At 43.2% G+C, this 21876-nt stretch overlaps 1 protein-coding gene and 1 long non-coding RNA gene across 2 annotated transcripts in view; one reads left to right on the top strand and one right to left on the bottom strand.

Annotated features, from left to right (window-relative positions):
- OLFM3 (olfactomedin 3) overlaps positions 1 to 7655 on the top strand; it is a 109089-nt gene extending 101434 nt beyond the window's left edge. The window contains exon 6 of the mRNA XM_029618235.1: positions 6881 to 7655. Coding sequence (XP_029474095.1) covers positions 6881 to 7558 — 678 coding nt within the window. The 3' untranslated portion in view covers positions 7559 to 7655. The remainder of the gene's footprint in view (positions 1 to 6880) is intronic.
- Positions 1 to 21876, bottom strand: part of LOC115100066 — a 251836-nt gene that overhangs the window by 190375 nt on the left and 39585 nt on the right. The window lies entirely within an intron of this gene.

Below are 21876 nucleotides of genomic sequence, written 5' to 3'. Positions count from 1 at the left end.
TGGACAACAAAACAATTGGCTAAGCAAATCCATCGTAATTCTCCAAAACAGAACCTACGCTCAACGAATAAAGGCCTCCTCAAAATCCCTCACTCAAGAACCACTCGACTAAACACAACACGTGAGAGAGCCATATCCATCGCCAGCCCCACACTATGGAACTCAATACCAATTGGAATAAGAACAAAACCAAACATTAAAATGTTCAAAAAAGAGTTGAAAACCTGGCTGTTCACCAGAGTCTACTCAAATTCACTCATCCAACCAGACTACCAAGTACACACGCAACCCAACAAGAAAAATGCTACATCCCCAGATCTACCAAAGAACTCTTAACAATGGATCACCCAACTGAACTCATATAGCATAAATCACTTCATATAAAGATACTTTGAATTGTTAAACCCCTGCTGTTAGAGATCCAAATGTATAATACCTCACCCAACCTATACACATTCCTCTCTCCCTCACTTATTAACCCAAGCCTATATGTAACAACAGTGTCTATGTAATATCTTTGCTGTAATACCTTTACTGTATATAATGAGCCTTACAAGTAATAACTACTATATGTAATCAACTTACACTACATGATAAGATACTGTGATGATGTTTAGACTACATGTTGCATGATTCTGTAAACTGTTCTGATGGCGAAACCGAATGATGGTATACAATAGGGGTGTGCATTCGTTCCCTATGAATTGGCAATTTGCAACGTATAGGGACATATTCGTTATATTTGTGGGGAAGCGAAACGTATCGAGATTCCCCACGATTCCCCACGAATTCCCCACAATGAATCTTCGACGAATCATTCGGCCATCTAAAGGAGCCAATTTAAACAACCCCCCCCCACCCTCCTGACCTCCCCAAGACTTACCAAAACTCCCTGGTGGTCCAGCAGGGGGTCCAGCAGCCATCTCTTGCACTCACACCCTCAGCTGCCGGTTTCAAAATGGCGCCGATAGCCTTTGACCTACTATGTCACAGGAGCTACCGGTGCCATTGGTCAGCCCCTGTCACATGGTAGGAGCAATGGATGGATGGCTGGCGGCCCCTGTGACATAGTGAGGGCAAAGGCTATCAGCGCCATTTTGAATACTGGCAGCCGACGGTCCGAGTGCAGGAGGTCGCTCACGGAGCCCGCTGGACTTTTGGCAAGTTTTGTGGGGGTCATGAGGGTCCCCCAAGACTTGCCAAAAGCCCCTGGTGGTCCAGCGGGGGTCCGGGAGTGATCGCCTGCACTCGGGCCATCAGCTGCCAGTAATCAAAATGGCGCCGATAGCCTTTGCCCTTACTATGTCACAGGGGCTACACCGGTGCCATTGGTCATCCCCTGTCACATGGTAGGAGCACAAGATGGCACTGGCCATCCATATTTATGTAAACTGCTTACCTTCTAGCAGTGTACCCAACACTAACTTTCCAGAGAGGGTCAGAAGCTTACTTCTCCTGGAGATGTGTGGACCTTCTGCCTCTTATCCTGCCCAGCAGGATTCCACCCACAGACCACTCTTCCTCTATGGAAATTAAGGTGGATCAGGTCTGTAGCTTGGTCCTGCTTAGGTTAAAGAGAGGGGATAGAGTTGCTCCCTTACATAACTGCCCCCCAAACTGGACCTATTGGGCCAAGTGTGTTCATTCCCCCTGAATCCCACCCAGAGAAGTGACTCAATTCCCCACTCCCCTTAAACATAGAAATGAAACATAGAAATGACAGCAGAAGAAGACCAAATGGTCCATCCAGTCTGCCCAGCAAGCTTTCACTTTTTTTTCCCCCCATACTTATCTGTTACTCTTGTCCCTGGTAAGTGACTTTTTTTTTTCTATTTCCCTTCCACCCCTGCCATCAATCTATTTCCCTTCCACCCCCACCATCAATGTAGTTAGCAGTGCTGGAGCTGCATCTAAGTGAAGTATCTAGCTAATTGTTTAGGGGTAGTAACTGCCGTCATAGCAAGCTACTCCCACGCATGTTTATCCAGCCTGTGCAACTCAGTACTTGTTGGTTGTTGTCTGAATATAAATCATCTTTTCAACATTCCCCCTGCCGTTGAAGCAGAGATCTTTTCATCATTCCCCTGCTGTTGAAGCAGAGGACTATGCTGGATATAATTGAAAGTGAAGTATCAGGCTTATTTTAGGGGTAGTAACCGCCGTATCAAGCAAGCTACTCCCCTGCTTTTTTGTGGATGCAAATCCTTTTTTTTTTCACATTTCCTCTTGCCGTTGAAGCATAGAGCAATGTTGGAGTCGCATTAACCGTGTGTACGTTTATTGAATTAGGATACTAATCTCAAGGTAGTAGCAGTCATTCCTGCAAGTTGCCCCCGTGCCTCATCCTACCTGGTGGGATGCCTGCATTCTTCTGGCATCCCACCAGGTAGGTGTGGGGTCAGGGGTCAAGGTTCTATGATCAAGCTCACCCCCATATATTAGGGATATCCCAGATAGCACTATTATCACCACTCATTATGCTCTTAGCACAGTGTCCACCCCCAGTCCTTGAAATGAGTCCATTGATGGTTCCAGGTTCCACTCCTTTCCTGGCTGGACTCTTTGGACTTCATGTGAGTATTCCCATGGTGGCCTCTCTTACACTTGTGTTAGTGCCCTCCAATCTTCTTTCTGGTGTGACTCATCTGCACTGTTACTCTGTCCATTCCACAATGCCATTCTCTGGCTCCTTTATAGTGCTTCTTGCTGGCTCCTCTGCAGTGGCTTTCTCAGGCCCTTCTGCAGTGCCTCTGGCCAGCCTACAGCATCTCTCTCAGGGATCTCTGCCGTACCCCTCTCTGGCTCCTCCATGCTTCTTTCCATAAGCCAATCAGTGCTGCATCGAGAAGGCATTCTGTCCTGCCCCCATCTGGGTAGTTATTGTTATCTCTTCCAGGGTAGGCTAAGAAGCTCCACCATGAGCTTTCTGGTATCTCAAACTCATTCCTTGCAGGATCAATCACCTGGTACTCACCCTGTTCTTGCAATACAGGGTCTGATTTGGCTTCAGCCCACCTGCTGCTTTTAGCTTTCTCTGTTGTCTCTCTGAAGGTTAGAACTGCAGTCATGTGACTCACTTAGCTGTTGTGATTCCTCTGCTTTCAATTGTTCTAAGTCCTGTGCTGGTTTGGCTTTTGTCAAGTTGAGCTTTAGAAGCACTGCTGTTGCTTCCTCCTCCCTCCAGGCATATGCCCAATCTGCCTGGTATTTTAGGGAACTTTCTTGCAGCTGCCTCTGTCCTTCCAAGAGCCTCTAAATTAATGCTTGCATATCTAATTCAGTCATGTTTTCACTCGGTTGACTTCTTGTGTTTAGTGCAGAGCCACAGCTTGTTTCTGAAGGGTCACACCCTGTGCATACACCACACATACTCTAGCAGCTTCACTTTCTGTAGAAACCATTATAATCCTGAAACTATTCTTCCCTAAAGGCCACAAAGACTACTCTCTGTTAAGGGGGAAAAAATTTCTGTGTTCTTCTCTGAGAAAGAGCGCTTCAGTTCTTCAGTGCTCTGCAGCATTAACAGTACTTCTTCTTTTGCCCAAATCCATTTCTTTAATCATGGCACACACAAACTTTTTCTCTTTCTTTTCCTCCTCTTGGTGACTTGGGTTTCTGTCTGTGTTCAGCATAGAGAGAAATCTCAGAATTGACATCATATGTAGGATAGCTGAATGAAATTTCATAGGCTGGAGGCAGGAACCATGCTGACACCAGTCTTTCTTCATACAACTTTATTATAACAAAAATCAGCATTTAGCATATGTAGACTGCTTATCTTCTAGCAGTTTACCCAACACTAGCTTACCAAAGAGGCATATTTCTCCTGGAGGCATGGGGGCTTCCTGTTCCTAGCTGGGCTCTGTCTCTTATCCTGCCCAGCAGGATCCCACCCATACAGCACTCTCCCTCTATGGGAATTAAGGTGGACTGGGTCTCTATCCTGATCTCACACAGGTTAAGGAAGGGGAATAGGGCCACTCCCTTATAGAGGTATATTGGTGCTTCAATATTTGCAGTGTTGCCTTTTCATAGGTAAGGTTGAAACTGAGTACTAGCAGTTATTGCTGATTTGGCATAGATAGTTTATATATTGTAATTCAGTTTACTCGTGGCTTTTTGAGGACCAAGCCCACATGCATCATGATTACAATAGGCCTAATACCATATAGGCTCCAAGTGTCTTTTTTGCAGAGTTTTCTGGTCTGTATCACAGTGCATATAAATATAATATATATGTTGCAAATCTCCTTTGAAGTTCCTGAAAGGTGGAATATAAATTAAATAAGGAATATTTTTACCTCAGAAGACTATTTTGAATGTTCTTTCATGTAAAATCTTTTATAGAAACATAGAAACATAGAAATGATGGCAGAAGAAGACCAAACGGCCCATCCAGTCTGCCCAGCAAGCTTCACACATTTTTTCTCATACTTATTTGTTTCTCTTAGCTCTTTGGTTCTATTTCCCTTCCACCCCCACCATTAATGTAGAGAGCAGTGATGGAGCTGCATCCAAGTGAAATATCAAGCTTGATTAGTTAGGGGTAGTAGGGGAAGTAACCGCCGCAATAAGCAAGCTACACCCATGCTTATTTGTTTTACCCAGACTATGTTATTCAGCCCTTATTGGTTGTTTTTCTTCTCCCCTGCCGTTGAAGCAGGGAGCTATGCTGGATATGCGTGAAGTATCAGTTTTTCTTCTCCCCTGCCGTTAAAGCAGAGAGCTATGCTGGAAATGCATTGAAAGTGAAGTATCAGGCTTATTTGGTTTGGGGTAGTAACCGCCGTAACAAGCCAGCTACTCCCCGCTTTGTGAGTGCGAATTCTTTTTTCTTCTCCCCTGCCGTTGAAGCAGAGAGCTATGCTGGATATGCGTGAAGTATCACGCATATCCATAATTTGTTGCTGTATTTGGAAAGGGCATGACTGGGGCATAATGGGAAGGTCAGTGCCAGACTAAGGTTTACTTAAGGTGCCTAATATCCTTGCATCAGCCCTGATACCATTGCTGCCTTGGGCTACAACTCGCTCAGTGAACACTGCCTAGGGTTTCATTACCATTCTCTTGAAACCAAGCCATATTTGATTTATTATTATTACAGCAGCAAGAATTGTGATAGGAAGCAAAGCAATGGACCACATAACCCCTATCCTAAATCAATTACACTGGCTCCTAGTCCAAAGTAGTATTCAATTTAAAACTCTCTGCTTTGTCTTCAGGTGTGTCAACGATATAGCACCCTGATTACCTCTCCCAGCTTCTTTTCTCCTACATCCCTGAAAGAGAACTTCGATCTTCCCAAATGACTTTGCTATCCTCCCCCTCCCCCCCCAGCCCCACCAACCACCTGTTTTCTGCCAGATTAACCTATACTCGGCATTGCGCATTCAACTGCTTTGCCCCTGATATCTGGAACAAGAAACTTCTATCCTTATGCCAAGAGACGTATCTCACCTTCAGGTAAAGAGCCAAGGCCTGGTTATTCATTCAAGCCTTCCCCTAATTTCATCTAAATGGTGGCAAGCAGCAACAATATTAAGAAAGAGACTTCCACTATCCCTTGACTACTAGAACTTGATGTTGAGACCATAGCATCACCACAGAAGCTATTCTTAGTTATTGTCTCCCATAAAACTAAGTTCTTTGCCACAACTTTCTTATCCATCTCTCCTTTTACTACCCTTTTACTATCCTAAATAATCAAATTCATCTCCTTCCTGTTCCCTATTAGATTGTTAATTTTGCACTACTATACTTCATATTTAGTTATAAATTGATGCTAATCTGCTTTGAGACTAATTTGGTAAAGGCGGAATATCAAAAAGTCTATAAATAAAATAAAAATAAAATTTTCCTATAGTACTACTAGGTTGGTGCAGTGCTCTTGAGACATTTTCACTGATAATCAGCAGAGAACAGTAATAGTTTTGCTTCATATTTGCAAGTTTCTCAAAGGGACTTGGAGGTTAATAGCATATACAAGATGAAAACAGAACGGGTCAAATGTACTAAATATTTTTCCATAGATGCAGAATGGGGAAAAAAAACCTCTTTGGTTCATCTGTGGTTTCAGGTATCAGAACTTAATGTATCTAGAAAAGAACTTGGGAGAATAAATAAGCTCATATATTTACACTCACTTGTTTGTCATATGAACCCTTGCTATAGATTGATTATTCAGTCAGAGTATGTATTTGTTGAGTTATGTCTGGTATGCCCCATTATGCTTTAGTTCCACTGCATAATATGATTGAAGCTTTGCACATAGTGATATTTGTTGTGGTGAGCAGTGAATGTCTGATAAACCATTTGAGACAGGAGAAATGTGTGATAGGTACTGCTGTTCGAGTCGATTGAGAAATACTCTTATAAATCTTCAAAGTATGCAAGGAAGCTGTTAAGCTTTATAAATAAACAGCTTCCTTGCATACTCCGAAGATTCATAAGATTATTTCTGTAGCAACTCGAACAGCGCTACCTGCTATCACACATTTTCCTTTGTCCCGTACGATTCTGTGTGTGATATTATTACTCCACATCCATTGTGTTTGATAAACCATTACCCTGCCTGGTAGGAAAAGGTCCAAATGGCAAACCCAGGGTTAATTACATATCCAGTGTTATATCAGAAAAGGATTTTTTCCCATTCTGTGACTATAGGAAAAATCTGTACTGAAATAGGTTCTTAAATGGGATTAGTTGACCAGTACTTTTTTTAAAAATCTGTATGATTCCTTGGAGTGCATTTTATAGCTGCTAAACTGTCCTACTCTGCTGCCGGCAGAATTTTATTTAATATATTGTTCCCAAGGTACAGCACATTCTGAAGCATTTTGTCATAGACTTCCATTTACTGTCTGTTCTCTCTTTATTCTAGGTCTGGTATATGGACAATTACTACAAAAATAACGTTGTTCGTGAATACAAATCGATTGCAGATTTTGTCACTGGGGCCCAGTCAAGGACATACAATCTCCCTTTCAAATGGGCAGGGACCAATCACGTTGTTTACAATGGCTCCCTCTATTTCAACAAGTATCAGAGCAACATCATAATCAAGTACAACTTTGACACTGGCCGAGTGCTTGCCCAGCGAAGCCTGGAGTACGCTGGGTTTAACAATGTATACCCCTACACTTGGGGTGGCTACTCAGACATCGATCTGATGGCAGATGAGATTGGTCTTTGGGCTGTCTATGCTACCAATCAGAACGCAGGCAACATTGTAATCAGCCAGCTGAACCAGGATACCCTAGAAGTGACAAAGAGCTGGGACACAGGCTATCCAAAAAGAAGTGCCGGGGAATCCTTCATGATATGTGGAACGTTGTACGTTACCAACTCACATTTAACAGGAGCCAAGGTCTACTATTCTTATTCCACAAAAACCTCCACATATGAGTATACAGACATTCCTTTCCTGAATCAATATTTTCATATATCCATGCTTGACTACAATTCCAGAGATCGAGCTCTCTATGCCTGGAACAATGGGCATCAGGTCCTCTTTAACGTCACACTTTTTCACATTATTAAAACAGATGATGAAGCATAAATTTCTTTTCCTCAAAAGAGGAGTTTGTGAAAAAAAAAAAAACAACAACTCTGATACAGCCCCCTAAGTTGTTTCTGTATCTTGAAATTCTTTTTCCATTAATAAAATGCATTTTTAATCATGTGTTCTAAGAACAGAACCTGTGAAAAAAAAGAACCTGTTGGAACTACAACTATCTCCTTAATTCTTGAGTCTACAAGGCCATTTATGGTGTCATAAAAAAAAAAAAAAAGCACTAAAGAAAGTGTAGGTGGTTGAAGACTGTTTAATAAGATGAATGATATGCCTTATATTAAAGTAAAAAAAACTATTTGGTGGCTTAAATGCATGAATATCTTTTTCTTTTACCTATGTCATCTAAGTTAATCTATTTGTTTCTACATATCAAGATCTTGGTAGCCTAATGTGTACCATATATTTTATTTGTGTTCCTGAAAGAAAAAGATTGAAGGATCTAAATTAAGAAGATGTAATGTCCTTAAGTTTGCCTGTTAGCGCTGTTCTCTAATGCAGACCTGTACAGTAAAGTTTTTCAGTATTTCGCAAACATTTTATTGACTATATGTATTTCTACCATTGTAACCACCATTGTGCAATTGTATCTCTTAACTTCTGTGAAAGTAAACTTAAGTACTATTTTTTATAAAATGCAGTGGAGCTCAATCCCAATTGTGTTTATGTCTCAGTTTTAAAATACTGAAAACGAAATAGATTTTAGGTCATGTTTGCCTTTGCAGTATTAAGTTCCATAAAAACTGATATTTTTCTTTTTTTTTCTAGATTTCAAAGAGGTTCTAATTATCATAGTCATATCTTCTTAATAATAATAGTTTTACATTTAGATATCATTTATACAAATAAAATCTCACATGTTACAATTTTATGCTCCAGGAGCACCTGTAGCCAATGCTGGAATTGTTGACTTGGCAACACATTTATGGTATGTGAACTTGATGAAAGTGTCCACAGGAAAGTTTTCCAGAAAACCAGTGTTACGTTATTAATCAATCATATTTGGGTAAACAGAGCTACAGGAAGTCAAATGACTTATCCCGAGACACAGTCAATAAACTGGATTTGAATACATCAGGAATTCTCCTGTGCTGTAGCGTTACATTGTAAGAGTAGAAAAATTCAACTTAGGTCCTTGAAGGTCATGAACAAGTCTGCTCTTAATGATATTTTCAATGAATATTCAATTTCCTAGCGTGTAGCAGATGGACTCAGGACAATTGGGTATAGTGTACTCCTGTTAGCAGTTGGAGACGGATCAGATTTCAATCTGATGTCAGCCCCTAGTACATATACCCCTGCAGGAAGTGCAGCTCCTCAGTATTTTCCGTCTCCATAGCAGTTAGGGACTATCTGCACTCTCTCAGAGCGTTAGACCAAAATTAAAGAACAAAACCCGAAATTTAAAGAAGAAACCTACCTGAAGATGAGCCCCGCACTCCTGCGGTGATACCCTCGGGTCCCTCCCCCAGTTGAGTTTCCCGAGGTGATTTCCGTGGTACCTCAGAGGTGAGCCTCGGTCCGGTGGCCGAATCTCGGCAGGGACATAGCCCCCGAACCCTCGGGCGTGGCGTAGAGGCAGCCTCGGTTCGGCGGCCGAATCGCGGCGAGGACTTAGCCCCCGATCTCGGGCGCGGCTGAGAGGCAGCGGGTGCACCCCCTCGAGTGCGGCGGTGAAGGTATTTGCCCTCTCCCCCTGCAGCCGGAGACCGCCCAGAGTGAAACCGGGAAGCGCTGAAGACAAGGTAAGGTGGAAATCTTCTACTTAATCCGGTCTCCGAAGATCGAGGAGGAGCACAGGTTGGCGATCGGAATCTGTGCCACCGGGTTGATCCGCCCTAGCAGGGCTAGGCCCTGGCTGTTCCAGGGTCTGCCCAAGTGGAGATCCTCCGAGGAAGTCACCATATTGCCCGCATGCTCGCCGTCGCCATCTTGGCCTTGTTCGCTGCGCCGCCCGCTGTCCGATCCGAGCGCACAAATTAAGCACTATCATTCCTCACTGACGCGGCTTCCAATCTAGTGCGCACAGCAGCCAGAGGAGTGTCGTCCACGGTGGCAGCCAGGAGACAACTCTGGCTTCGAAATTGGTCGGCTGACGCCTCCTCCAAAACACGCCTCATGAGAATGCCCTTCAAAGGATCCCTCCTGTTCGGCAGCGAACTAGAGAAACTGGCCAACAAATGGGGCGACTCCCCATTACCTCGCCTGCCGAAGACAAGACGAAGAGAAACCAGCATCCTTTTCCCAGGTCCACCAGAGACAGAAGCTCACAGTGCTTCAACCCTTACAAGAACAACTATCAAGCGCCCCGCCCTACGGGCAGGAACCAGTCCTTTCGGAACAAACACAATAAGAGGGAACCAGCTCAGGTCCAGGCCCCAGCCACACCCCACAATGAGATTCAGCCAACCCATCCAAGGGAAGAAGCCATAAGGGGCAGGCTAACCCTATTCTACCGCAGATGGGTCGAGATAACTTCGGACAAGTGGGTCCTAGCCATCATCCGAGAAGGGTACTACCTGGACTTCTTTTGAACCCCTCCGGACAAGTTCGTGGAATCTCCCTGCCACGACCCCCGCAAGAAGGCGGCAGTGGAAGCTACACTGACCAGACTTCTGGCCCTCGAGGCCATAAACCCGGTACCTACACGGGAAATAAATACTGGACATTACTCCATTTACTTTATCGTACCCAAGAAAGAGGGTACATTCAGGCCCATCCTGGACCTCAAGTCGGTCAACCGACACCTAAGGATCCCACACTTCCGCATGGAAACCCTACGATCGGTCATACTTGCAATACAGCCAGGAGAGTTCCTCACATCCCTGGACCTGTTGGAGGCCTACTTATACATCCCAATTCATCAGGAACACCAGCGCTACCTACGCTTCAAGGTCCTGAATCATCACTACCAGTTCCGGGCACTACCATTCGGGTTAGCCACTGCACCCCGGATGTTCACCAAGGTAATAGTAGTGGTGGCGGCAACACTCAGGAAGGAAGGAATTCTCGTTCATCCTTACCTGGACGATTGGCTGATCAGAGCAAAATCACCGGAGGAAAGCCACCAAGCAACCAGCAGAGTCATAGCTCTACTAGAAAGCCTGGGATGGGTAGTCAACACAAACAAGAGCTCCCTACAGCCCTCACAGTCGCTGGAATACCTAGGAGTCTGATTCGACACCAAGGAAGACAAGGTCAGCCTGACCCCCACGAGGAGATCAAAGCTGTGGGACCGGCTCCAGACCTTGCTGAGCGCCCCTCGTCCCACAGCATGGGATTACCTGCAAGTCCTCGGACTAATGGCATCCACACTGGAAGTGGTGCCATAGGCGTGGGCCCACATGAGGCCCCTGCAACGCTCACTCCTATCATGGTGGAGTCCATGATCCCAGAACTACACCGTACGTCTACCACTACCGGGCAGAGTCCGGACCCAGCTAAGGTGGTGGCTACAGACCAGCCACATGAGCCGGGGATCAAGACTATCCCCCCCAACCTGGACCCTGCTCACCACAGATGCCAGCCTACACGGGTGGGGAGCACACTGCGAAAAGTTAACCGCCCAAGGGTGGTGGAATGAAGAAGAGGCAGGGTGGAACATCAACCGCCTAGAAGCACGGGCGGTCAGATTAGCCTGCCTACGGTTCGCCCACAGACTTCGAGACAAAGCGGTCAAAGTGATGTTGGACAACGCCACGACGGTGGCCTACATCAACCGGCAGGGCGGAACCAGAAGCCAACAGGTGTCCTTAGAAATAGACCCTCTGATGGCTTGGGCGGAAGCAAATCTCCAGGACATCTCCGCCGTCCACATCGCCGGGAAGGACAACACCTCGGCAGACTTCCTCAGCAGGGAAAGTCTAAACCCAGGAGAATGGAAGCTGTCACCCACAGCCTTCAAGATGATAGTGAATTGGTGGGAGACTCCAGACATGGATCTTCTAGCAAACAGATCCAACACTCAAGTACCCAGATACTTCAGCCGCAGGTGGGATCCGCAGTCCCAGGGGATTGACGCCCTGGTACAGGCCTGACCACCAGGGATCCTGCTATACGACTTTCCGCCGTGGCCCTTGCTGGGCGCAATCATTCACAAGATTCAGCGGCACAGGGGGCTAGTTCTTCTGATGGCCCCGGACTGGCCTAGAAGACCCTGGTACGCAGACATGAGAAGACTACTGGCAGGGAATCCACTACCCCTGCCTCCACACAGAGACCTGCTACAACAAGGTCCCATCCTCCACGAGGACCCAGCTCAATTCTCTCTTACGGTCTGGCCATTGAGAGGGCCCGCCTGAGAAAGAGGGGATACTCGGGGGCAGTAATAGATACTCTCCTCCGAACACGCAAGTTCTCCACATCTCTAACATACATAAGGATCTGGAGAGTCTTTGAGGCCTGGTGCGAAGACCACAATGTCAAACCACGTTCCTCTAAAGTTCCCGTGATCCTGGAATTCTTACAGAATGGACTACAGAAGGGTCTGTCCCTCAAATCCATCAAGGTACAGGTGGCCGCATTGTCATGCTACTGCTCCAGGAGCGAGGATGACAGCATAGCCTCGCACCCAGATGTATCACGCTTCCTGAAAGGAGTCAAACACATTCGCCCACCACTAAAGTGGCCAGTGCCCCTGTGGAACCTCAACCTCGCTTTGGAATTCCTAGCGGGATCCGCCTTCAGACCCCTCCAAGGCCTGTCCCTCCATCTGTTAACCTTGAAGACAATGTTCTTGCTGGCCGTGTGCTCGGCCCGCCGCATCTCAGAGCTACAGGCTCTGTCCTGCCGTGACCCATTCCTCAGACTCACCCCGGGGACCATTCAGCTACGCACGGTTCCCTCCTTCCTCCCCAAAGTGGTCTCACACTTCCACCTTAACCAAACCATCTCACTACCTACGATGGACGGCTTGAAGAAGTCGGAAGAAGCCCGTAGTCTGCGCCATCTTGACATCGGCAGACTCCTATCCAGATATCTGGAAATGTCGGAACCAGTACGAAAGACAGACCACCTTTTCGTCCTTCACAGCGGGAAGAGGCAAGGGGAAGCGGCCTCGCGGGCAACCATTGCCCGCTGGATCAAGGAAGTCATCAAGGCGGCCTACGTAGAAGCGGGAAAACCACCACCTCTACAGGTCAAGGCCCATTCCACCAGAGCCCAGGCGGTTTCCTGGGCAGAAACTAGAATGCTGTCAACCTGCCGAGATCTGCAGGGCGGCAACGTGGTCCTCCATCCATACCTTCTCCAGATTCTACCGTCTGGATGTTCAGGCTCGGGAGGACACAGCATTTGCAAGAGCAATCCTAAATGGACCACGGGCAGCCTCCCACCCAGTTCGGGAGTAGCTTTTATACATCCCATTGGTCCTGAGTCCATCTGCTACACGCTAGGAAATGGAGAAATTACTTACCTTTTAATTTCGTTTTCCTTAGTGTAGACAGATGGACTCAGCAGCCCACCCTCGGCTGCCGTTATACATGGTCCTTCAACGAATCAAGGGTAAGCCATGCTTTCATTTCCCTAGGGCATCCACCCTTTCCGGTTGAGCACACTGGCGGTCTCCAGCTATAGTCAACCAACCAGTTCAAGTTAATCAAGTTGTTAACGTTCTAACAAAAGTTATCTAAGTTAATCATATTAAGTTAATCAATCAGTCAGTCACACATATATCCACAATGCTTTGCAAGGAAGAATACTGAGGAGCTGCACTTCCTGCAGGGGTATATGTACTAGGGGCTGACATCAGATTGAAATCTGATCCGTCTCCAACTGCTAACAGGAGTACATTATATCCATTGGTCCTGAGTCCATCTGTCTACACTAAGGAAAATGAAATAATCAGGTAAGTAATTTCTCCAATATATTTGAATAAAATTGTTATGAGAATCAGGTTAATCTGTATATTTTGATTATCCTGAACACCAGCCTTGTTTGTAGCCCACTGAGAACTGGATCTAAATACACCTGCATTAAAACATACCTCTTACTTTGTGGAAAGTTAAAAACACTGTAGTGATTTACCCAAATATACCATCTGCCTGAAAAATGCCTTCACTCAGTCTTGCTAAGAAGTATGCATGGTGTGCCATAGAATGTGTGCTTTTTGCGGCATTGAGGGGAGGCAGTCCCTGGGGCGTGTTTTGGATGGGATTGTGAAAGAAAATATATAGGTTTGATTTTTTTTTAATCTACAACTAAATACAAGGAGAGAGGAGACAGAATATAATCTATAACTCCACAAACCATTTTCACATAATTCTTAATCTCACCAAATGACAATATCATAGATTTAGAGCTCTATAGAACTTTAATCTGCAGCCTCTCGCCACGCAATGGGCCGCAGGCTGTATTCAGCCTTTAGAGCATTTTTCTTTTTAATCATTTATTGTCATTTGTATCTACACACTGTTACTTTATTGTATTATTAGTTCTTTATCAAATCTTATACTATTATGTTCAACGTATCTTACACTCTATCACCAAACACCAAACGTAGAAAGAATACTTAGCCAACAAATCTATTATATCACCAAGCTATGCTGTTTACAGATGCTCCCAACATGAATCATGTTTCAACTGAACCTCAGTCTTCTTCAGGGGAATTATTTTAATTTCATATAGGCCAAAATATTCTGTTAATCCTACAAATTAAAAACAATCAAATTAGACCCTCCAGCTTCAATAATAAATCTTTAAACCCCTTATACTTGTGCAAAAATACTTCAAACATACCATTCCTAACCCTTATTCAAATACACACTCACCCAGACACACATTCACCATCTCTAAAGGGATTCAAACATGGCACCTCAGCGTCTCAGATGTCAACTTCAAACTTAACCCCACTAGTTTAAATGTATCACTCAAATTTCATCACAGGAAATCCGGGACAAATCCCTTAGTGTAGAAACTACATCTCCCATACTCCTCAATTAAAAGATGCAGCACAACCCATCTAAAAAACAGACCAATCAATTTCTTTATTTAGTCCTTTAGGATCAACCGTATCAAAAAAGTATATCCACTTCTGTTCTCTTTGCAGTAAATAACCATCAAAATCACCTCCACGATTGCAGGGCAATAGTTTTTCTATCACTGCGAATCTTAAATCGTTAAATGTGTGATGATACTGTAGACAATGTTGCACTACCGGTGCTTCAACTTTACTATGCACAATAGCACTCCTATGCTCTATCATCCGGGTCTTAAGACTCCGTTTAGTTTTGCCAATATACAAAATGGGGACAAGGGCACCACAGCCCATATATCACACCTTTAGATTCACAATTTGTAAATACCTGGAACCTAAATTTACCATTTGCAAAAAATGGTAAAACCCTCACCGGAAAAAGACTGAGTGCAAACCGTACATTTTCTACAGGGGTAATGCCCCTTAACATTCACATTATCAGATATCACTTGCGCCCTCTCATCTGCAAAATCAGAGTGGATGATCATATCTCTCAGGTTTTTACCCCGTTTCAAGGCAAATCTTGGCATTTCATGTAATCCATCATGTAACATCAACACATGCCAATATTTCTTGATAATATTCTGCACTTTATATACCTGAGGAGAAAATGGTAGAACACACACTGTTCTATTCGAATCCTGTTGCTGGTTGACGGGCAAAAAAAGAAAATCTCTATTTACCCACCAGGCTCGTTTGTAAGCTTTCCTAATCATCTGTAAGGGATAACCCCTCTGTTGAAAATTATGAATCATAATTTGTGCCTTTGCTTTATAATCTTGTACATCAGAGCACAATCTCCTCATCCTTAGAAATTGCCCATATGGTAAGTTAGACCACAGATGCTGTGGATGACAGCTGTCATATCTTAATAGAGTATGTTTGTCTCTTGGTTTGCGGTAGATAGAAAAGTTAAATCCCATAGATTGTAATGTAATCAAAATATCAAGGTATGCCATGTTCTTCCTATCAAAAATATAGGTGAACTTTAAATTTGCATCACATCTTTCCAACCAAGACATAAATGCTATAAACTCACTTTCCTCCCCCTCCCACACCACCAAGATATCATCAATATATCACCTGCATAACTTCACATGGCTGCTAAAAGGATTATCATGTAAATACTTCTCTTCAAAATTCCCCATGTATAAATTCACTACATCTGGCGCCATTGTAGTGCCCATAGCCACCCCCTTTTTTTGTAGGAAAAAGTTATCAAACATGAAGACGTTATTCTTAAAGCAATACGTGCCAAAGATGTTATAAATTCTGATGGAATCCGGGACGATACACTTTTCAATTTAGCCTCAATAATCTCAATGGCTTCTAGTTGTGGGATATTCGTATATAACGATACCACATCAATAGTAGCCAAAGCCAACAAATTTATTAGGAAATAGCTGTGAAGTCAATGATTCCAATTGTAAAATCAAATCGGAAGAATCTCTAACATATGATGGCAAAAGCTTCACCATTGGAGATAAAAATCTATTCACAAACATAGATAATGGCTCTAACAAGAACCCTTAGTGGATATGATAGGTCTCCCCAGGGGGTTTCACTAGTGACTTATGCACTTTAGGTAGCATATATAATACCGGTGTTTTAGGAAAATCAACAGTTAGAAATCTTTTCTCTCATGATGTAATCCAAAATCTAACAAATGCAGTTTCTACCAAGGAATCTATCTCCTTCTTCAAATCATTAGTAGGATCTTCTACCAATCTAGAATAATATGTTGAATCATTCACTTGTCAAGCCACCTCTTCACAATAATCAGTGGCATCCTTCACCACCACCGCTCCCCCTTTATCGGCAGCTTTTATTACGATTGAGAAATCTCTAGCCAAATCTAAAAACACACTCCGTTCAACTTGGGATATATCTGACTCAAATTCTGATGTATTAAATTTCTTCAAACCTCGTATCTCTTTAATAACTAGATCTCGAAATGTGCTAATAGAGGGGTCCATAACTCCGGGAGGACACCACTTTGATTTAGGAACCACAATCGATGTATTTGTGGTACAAAAAGGTTGATCCGCGAAATAGATTCATAACCATAACTGTCGAACAAATTTATGAAAATACTTCTCAACCTCAAAAAGATCAAATTTAACAGTCGGAACATATGAGAGTCCTCGCTCAAGAAGCGATATCTGTATCTCACTTAAACTGTAAGAGGATAAATTAATCACAGTGGACTCACTCAATCCCGATCTTGTTGGGAGCGAGTGATAGGTCGACTCCGCGTCTGCTGGTTGTTCATCTTGCCTCCTCGACTCGAAAATTTGGGGTTTTTTGATTCTTGAAATTTCACACATCTATTTTGTTTACCCTCATTAGTACTTTCAATATCTTCGCCCGAGGAGTCTGACAAGGAGAAACTAGAGTTATCAAAAGTCCATGGTTTCTTATTTTTATTCTTTTTATAATTGGGTTGCATCCAATAATAAACTGATCCTTTCTGATAATCTCTTTCGTCTTGCATGAATTTCTCCAACTTAGTTTGTTTAATCTGAGCAGCAAAAGATTCAACAGTCTTCTCAACCTCGCTAGATTTATTCTCAAACTCCTGGCTCACCATTTCTATCTTCATCGTTTCCAATAATTGGGAAATCTCAGTCTTAATGCCCTCCACTGTAATTTTAGTCTGTTCAATAATCACCAGCATTAAATCAAGAGAGCATTTGTTTAAAATGTGATTCCATTTTTGCATAAAAGAAGAATCCTCAGTATACAATAGCGGTTCTTTATTAATACCAATCCCCGAGGAATACTTTGTACCCTACAATACTCAATTAATGTCTGTCCATGCATCTCTGTCCGAACAAGTCGCTTTTTCAAATTTAAAACCTGTGTCCAGATTTCGCCTTGTGCTAAACCTCCCACCGGGGTTGAAAAGAAAGCTGGGGTCTGTAATACCTCCTGTAAGTGTGTGTGTGTAAAACTAAACACATCTTGCCAGTTTGATGCAATAATTTAAAATGCTCCCAAATAAATTGATAAATGATCACAACAACCAAAAAGAAGCAGCTACCTCTCCAATTGATCACCAACTAAATACAAGGAGAGAGGAGACAGAATATAATCTATAACTCCACAAACTGTTTTCACATAATTCTTAATCTCACCAAATGACAATATCATAGATTTAGAGCTCTATAGAACTTTAATCTGCAGCCTCTCGGCACGCAATGGGCCGCAGGCTGTATTCAGCCTTTAGAGCATTTTTCTTTTTAATCATTTATTGTCATTTGTATCTACACACTGTTACTTTATTGTATTATTAGTTCTTTATCAAATCTTATACTATTATGTTCAACGAATCTTACACTCGAACACCAAACACCAAAAGTAAAAAGAATACGTAGCCAACAAATCTGTTATCTATTAGTCCACCAGTTTACCCAGTCCTCCTTCAGGGTATCGAGACCCTCCTGATTCTTCAGCCTGACCTCCCCCCAGTTCAGCCAGAGCTCCCACCCAGTCAGTATTTCACAATAAACACATTTAATATCACTTACGCCAGATAATGAGCAGGTATAAACATACGCGAGAAAGTTGCCAAATCTACATGTGAAAGTCTCTTATAAAATAATAAGTTACATGCTTGAATGTTGGTCCGTCCCTAAAACATTCCTAGACCACACCTTTTTTACATGCATATATTTACATGGAAACCCTTATTTAGACATGTTTGAGTACATGCTATTTATGCGCACATATGTTAATTATTATGTGCATAACGTTTTGAAAATTCACTTTTTAATGTGCAGGTTAAGATGGTCCCGCATCTAAAATTAGAAATACTAAAAAATAGCACATACCCAAATGTAAATCTGGAAGCAAAATATGCAAATAAGGCTTTAATGTGTGCACGGTAAATGGCATGGTATACTCTCCTCATATACTATTAATTGTGGGCTCATTATCACCAAAACGTTATCACATGTCTTGGACCGGGTAAGTATGCAAGCATTCTACCTCAGGATACCCACTGTGTTAACTAGTGCCAAGTGAAAAGGCCTTTCAGCAGGGGGGTTTCCTCCCATGCTGTGCTAAACCCCCATCTGGGCACCACCCAACCTAATCCCCTCTCTGCAGCAAGAACAGAACCCTCTCCAGGGCACACCCACTCCCATATCAACACCCCTTCCATGGCAATGACATAATCCCCTCAGGATTACGGTATAAACTGAAAGCCCAAAATTATCTGCTGGGAAAATCCCACAGTGTACTGATCCTCAGGAGCATCCGTCTTTGAAACATTTACAGAGCCCCATCCAGCCCTCTCATCCCGATTGGTACAATGACAGGGTCGTCTCTAAGGTCCTACCCAAGCCCTCCCACCCCCTACCATGCATCTGGAATGTGCACTTACCAGTCTTCACTAACAAGAAGGATGACAGACCTCCTGCTTGTATGGCCACTGAACTCAAGAACGATACTATCCAATGTTGCTTCACTACTTATCAAGCATCCAGAATAGGACCGAGGTCACATTCTTGAGGGAAAGTTTAGCAAGTCCTTGCTGGAATGCATAGCATGTTACAATCAGTTTTAACGTGTATGTAAACATTTTACTGAACTGCAAGCAAAACCTTATTTATTGTGAGTTTCATTGCATAGGCCTCAAAAAGGGCAGTTTTCTAAGTGTTCTAGCTATCCAATCATGGAGTTAGGGGGCTAAAGTACTTGTTTAAATTTTTCCGCTACAAGACAGCTATTTAGCCATTCAAACTAGGTTTCCCTGGGGCAGAGATGAGCCAGCTAGTGTAGAAATTTCTACAGAGATAGTAAGGACAACGACACCAGCAATGCTATGGTTAGCTAGATATAACATAGAATAATAGAAATGATGGCAGAAGAAGACTAATCAGCCCATCCAGTCTGCCCAGCAAGCTTCACACTTCTTTCATACATATCTGTTTCTCTTGGCTCTTAGCAACCCTTGGTTCTATTTCCCTTTCACCCCCACCATTAATGCAGAGAGCAGTGATGGAGCTGCATCCAAGTGAAATATCAAGCTTGATTAGTTAGGGGTAGTAACCGCCGCAACAAGCAAGCTACACCCATACTTATTTGTTTACCCAGACTTTGTTATTCAGCCCTTATTGGTTGTTTCTCTTCTCCCCTGCCGTTGAAGCAGAGAGCTATGCTGGATATGCGTGAAGTATCAGTTTTTCTTCTCCCTTGCCGTTGAAGCAGAGAGCTATGCTGGATAAGCGTGAACTATTAGTTTTACTTCTCCCCTGCTGTTGAAGCAGAGAGCTATGCTGAATATGCATTGAAAGTGAAGTATGCATTGAAAGCGACATTAACTATCAATAAATATTGAATACGCCTAATAATTGGTAATACCTATAGCCTATGAACTCTCCGTTAATTTTACATACTCTTACCCACCCCTGTTTTTTTTTTTTTGTTTGTTTGTTTGTTTTTTAATTTGGAGATGGCAGCCCTCCATCTTTCCGCTCCGTGAAGGTAGAACACCAACCACTGGCCACTGGCATCCCGCTCCGTGAATGCCTCTGTGGCTACTGCCGCTCCATGCAGTGTTTTGCTGCCTCCTCTTTATACACGTCCTCTAGACCTGATGGATCCACAGTGTTTATCCCATGCCCCTTTGAAGTCCTTCACAGTTTTGGACTTCACCACTTCCTCTGGAAGGGCATTCCAGGCATCCAACACACTCTCCGTGAAGAAATACTTCCTAACATTGGTTCTTAGTCTTCCTCCCTGGAGCCTCAGCTCGTGATGTCTGGTTCTGCTGATTTTTTTCTGACGGAAAAGGTTTGTCGTTGTCTTTGGATCGTTAAAGTTTTTCAAGTATCTGAAGGTCTGAATCATATCACCCCTGCTCCTCCTTTCCTCCAGGGTGTACATATTTAGATTCTTCAATCTCTCCTCGTATGACATTCGATGAAGACCCTCCAACTTTCTGGTCGCCCTTCTCTGTACCGCTTCCATCTTGTCTGTCTCTTTGTATATACGGTCTCCAGAACTGAACATAGTACTCCAGGTGAGGCCTCACCAAGGACCTGTACAAGGGGATAATCACTTCCCTTTTCTTACTCGATATTCAGTAGCAAGTTATCAAAAATTGCCTCCATTATTATTTTTATATACCAACATTTGATCACAATTGAGATATCACACCAGTTTACATTCAGGTACTGTAGGTATTTCTCTATCCCCAGAGGGCTTACAATCTAAGTTTTTTGTACCTGAGGCAATGGAGGGTAAAGTGACTTGCCCAAAGTCACAAGGAGCGACAGTAGGAATTGAACCCTGGTCTCCTGGTTCATAGTCCACTGCTCTAACCACTAGCCTAGTGCTCTAACCACTAGGCTATTCCTCCTTGTAGATGTTTTGACAAATGTAAATCTACAAGCATCACAAAGGAGCAAATACTGCTCTCCAAATGTAGTAGTCAAGTCACCAAGGAGATGCAGGAATATAAAGTCAGTCCCAAACTTCAAAATTTTTCAAATGCACAAATATTTTACTCATCAAATCGGCAACTCCATTGCTCAAAAGACACAAGAATTTTTCAACACAGGGTCCCCCGACATGGACCTGTGTTTCGCCAAACGCGGCTGCGTCGGGGGGGGGGGGGGGGGAAACGGTATTTTCTTTATGGCATTCAAAGCTTTAAATCTTAGCATCTTGGCAGTGTTTCAGGCAAGGAGAGCAAAATGTAAAAACATCTACAATTAGAGAATCCTGATTAATATTAGCCTTACTGTATCACTACTTTTATTCCAAAATTATGGCTCCATTTTAATTAGGTAATTTGTAAGCTTCAGTAGTGGGAAAAAGATGATGTGGGGAAAAAATGCATATGAATTTATGCATTTTGTTTTCTGAAAACAAAATGCATAAATTCATATTGATATACAACTAAGTATGAAACGGCCATGGTCATTTTTAACCCTCTTCTGAGTTGATTTGTTCTAATCAACAAGAACCAAAAACTTCCTCGCCTGATTAGAGAAAAAAACAAAAAGTTGATTCTGCTTTCCAAGAAATGTAGCTAATATAAAATCAAACCCCTATAACTATTAACTAATAACTAGTTTGATTTTCAAAAGTCAAGGCTACAGAAGATATTTCTACCCTTTAAAACTGAACAGAGATACCGCAGATCAGTGCTGCAGTCCCCCATCTCTACAGACTTTGAGGTGAAAAATGTAGCAAGTGCATGTGTAGTATAGCATGTACGTGAGTATACACTATATGAAAAACTGCAACATATGCGCATATATTGGGCACCATGAGTAAAATTGAAGGTATAAAAATGGGGCAGGCCAGGGGCATTCCAGAG

This window comes from Rhinatrema bivittatum, chromosome 10 (genome assembly GCF_901001135.1).
Source record: "Rhinatrema bivittatum chromosome 10, aRhiBiv1.1, whole genome shotgun sequence".
In the NCBI taxonomy this organism is placed as follows: domain Eukaryota; kingdom Metazoa; phylum Chordata; class Amphibia; order Gymnophiona; family Rhinatrematidae; genus Rhinatrema; species Rhinatrema bivittatum.
The sequence above is the reverse complement of the archived record's forward strand: the minus strand, read 5'-3'. Positions and strand labels throughout refer to the sequence as shown.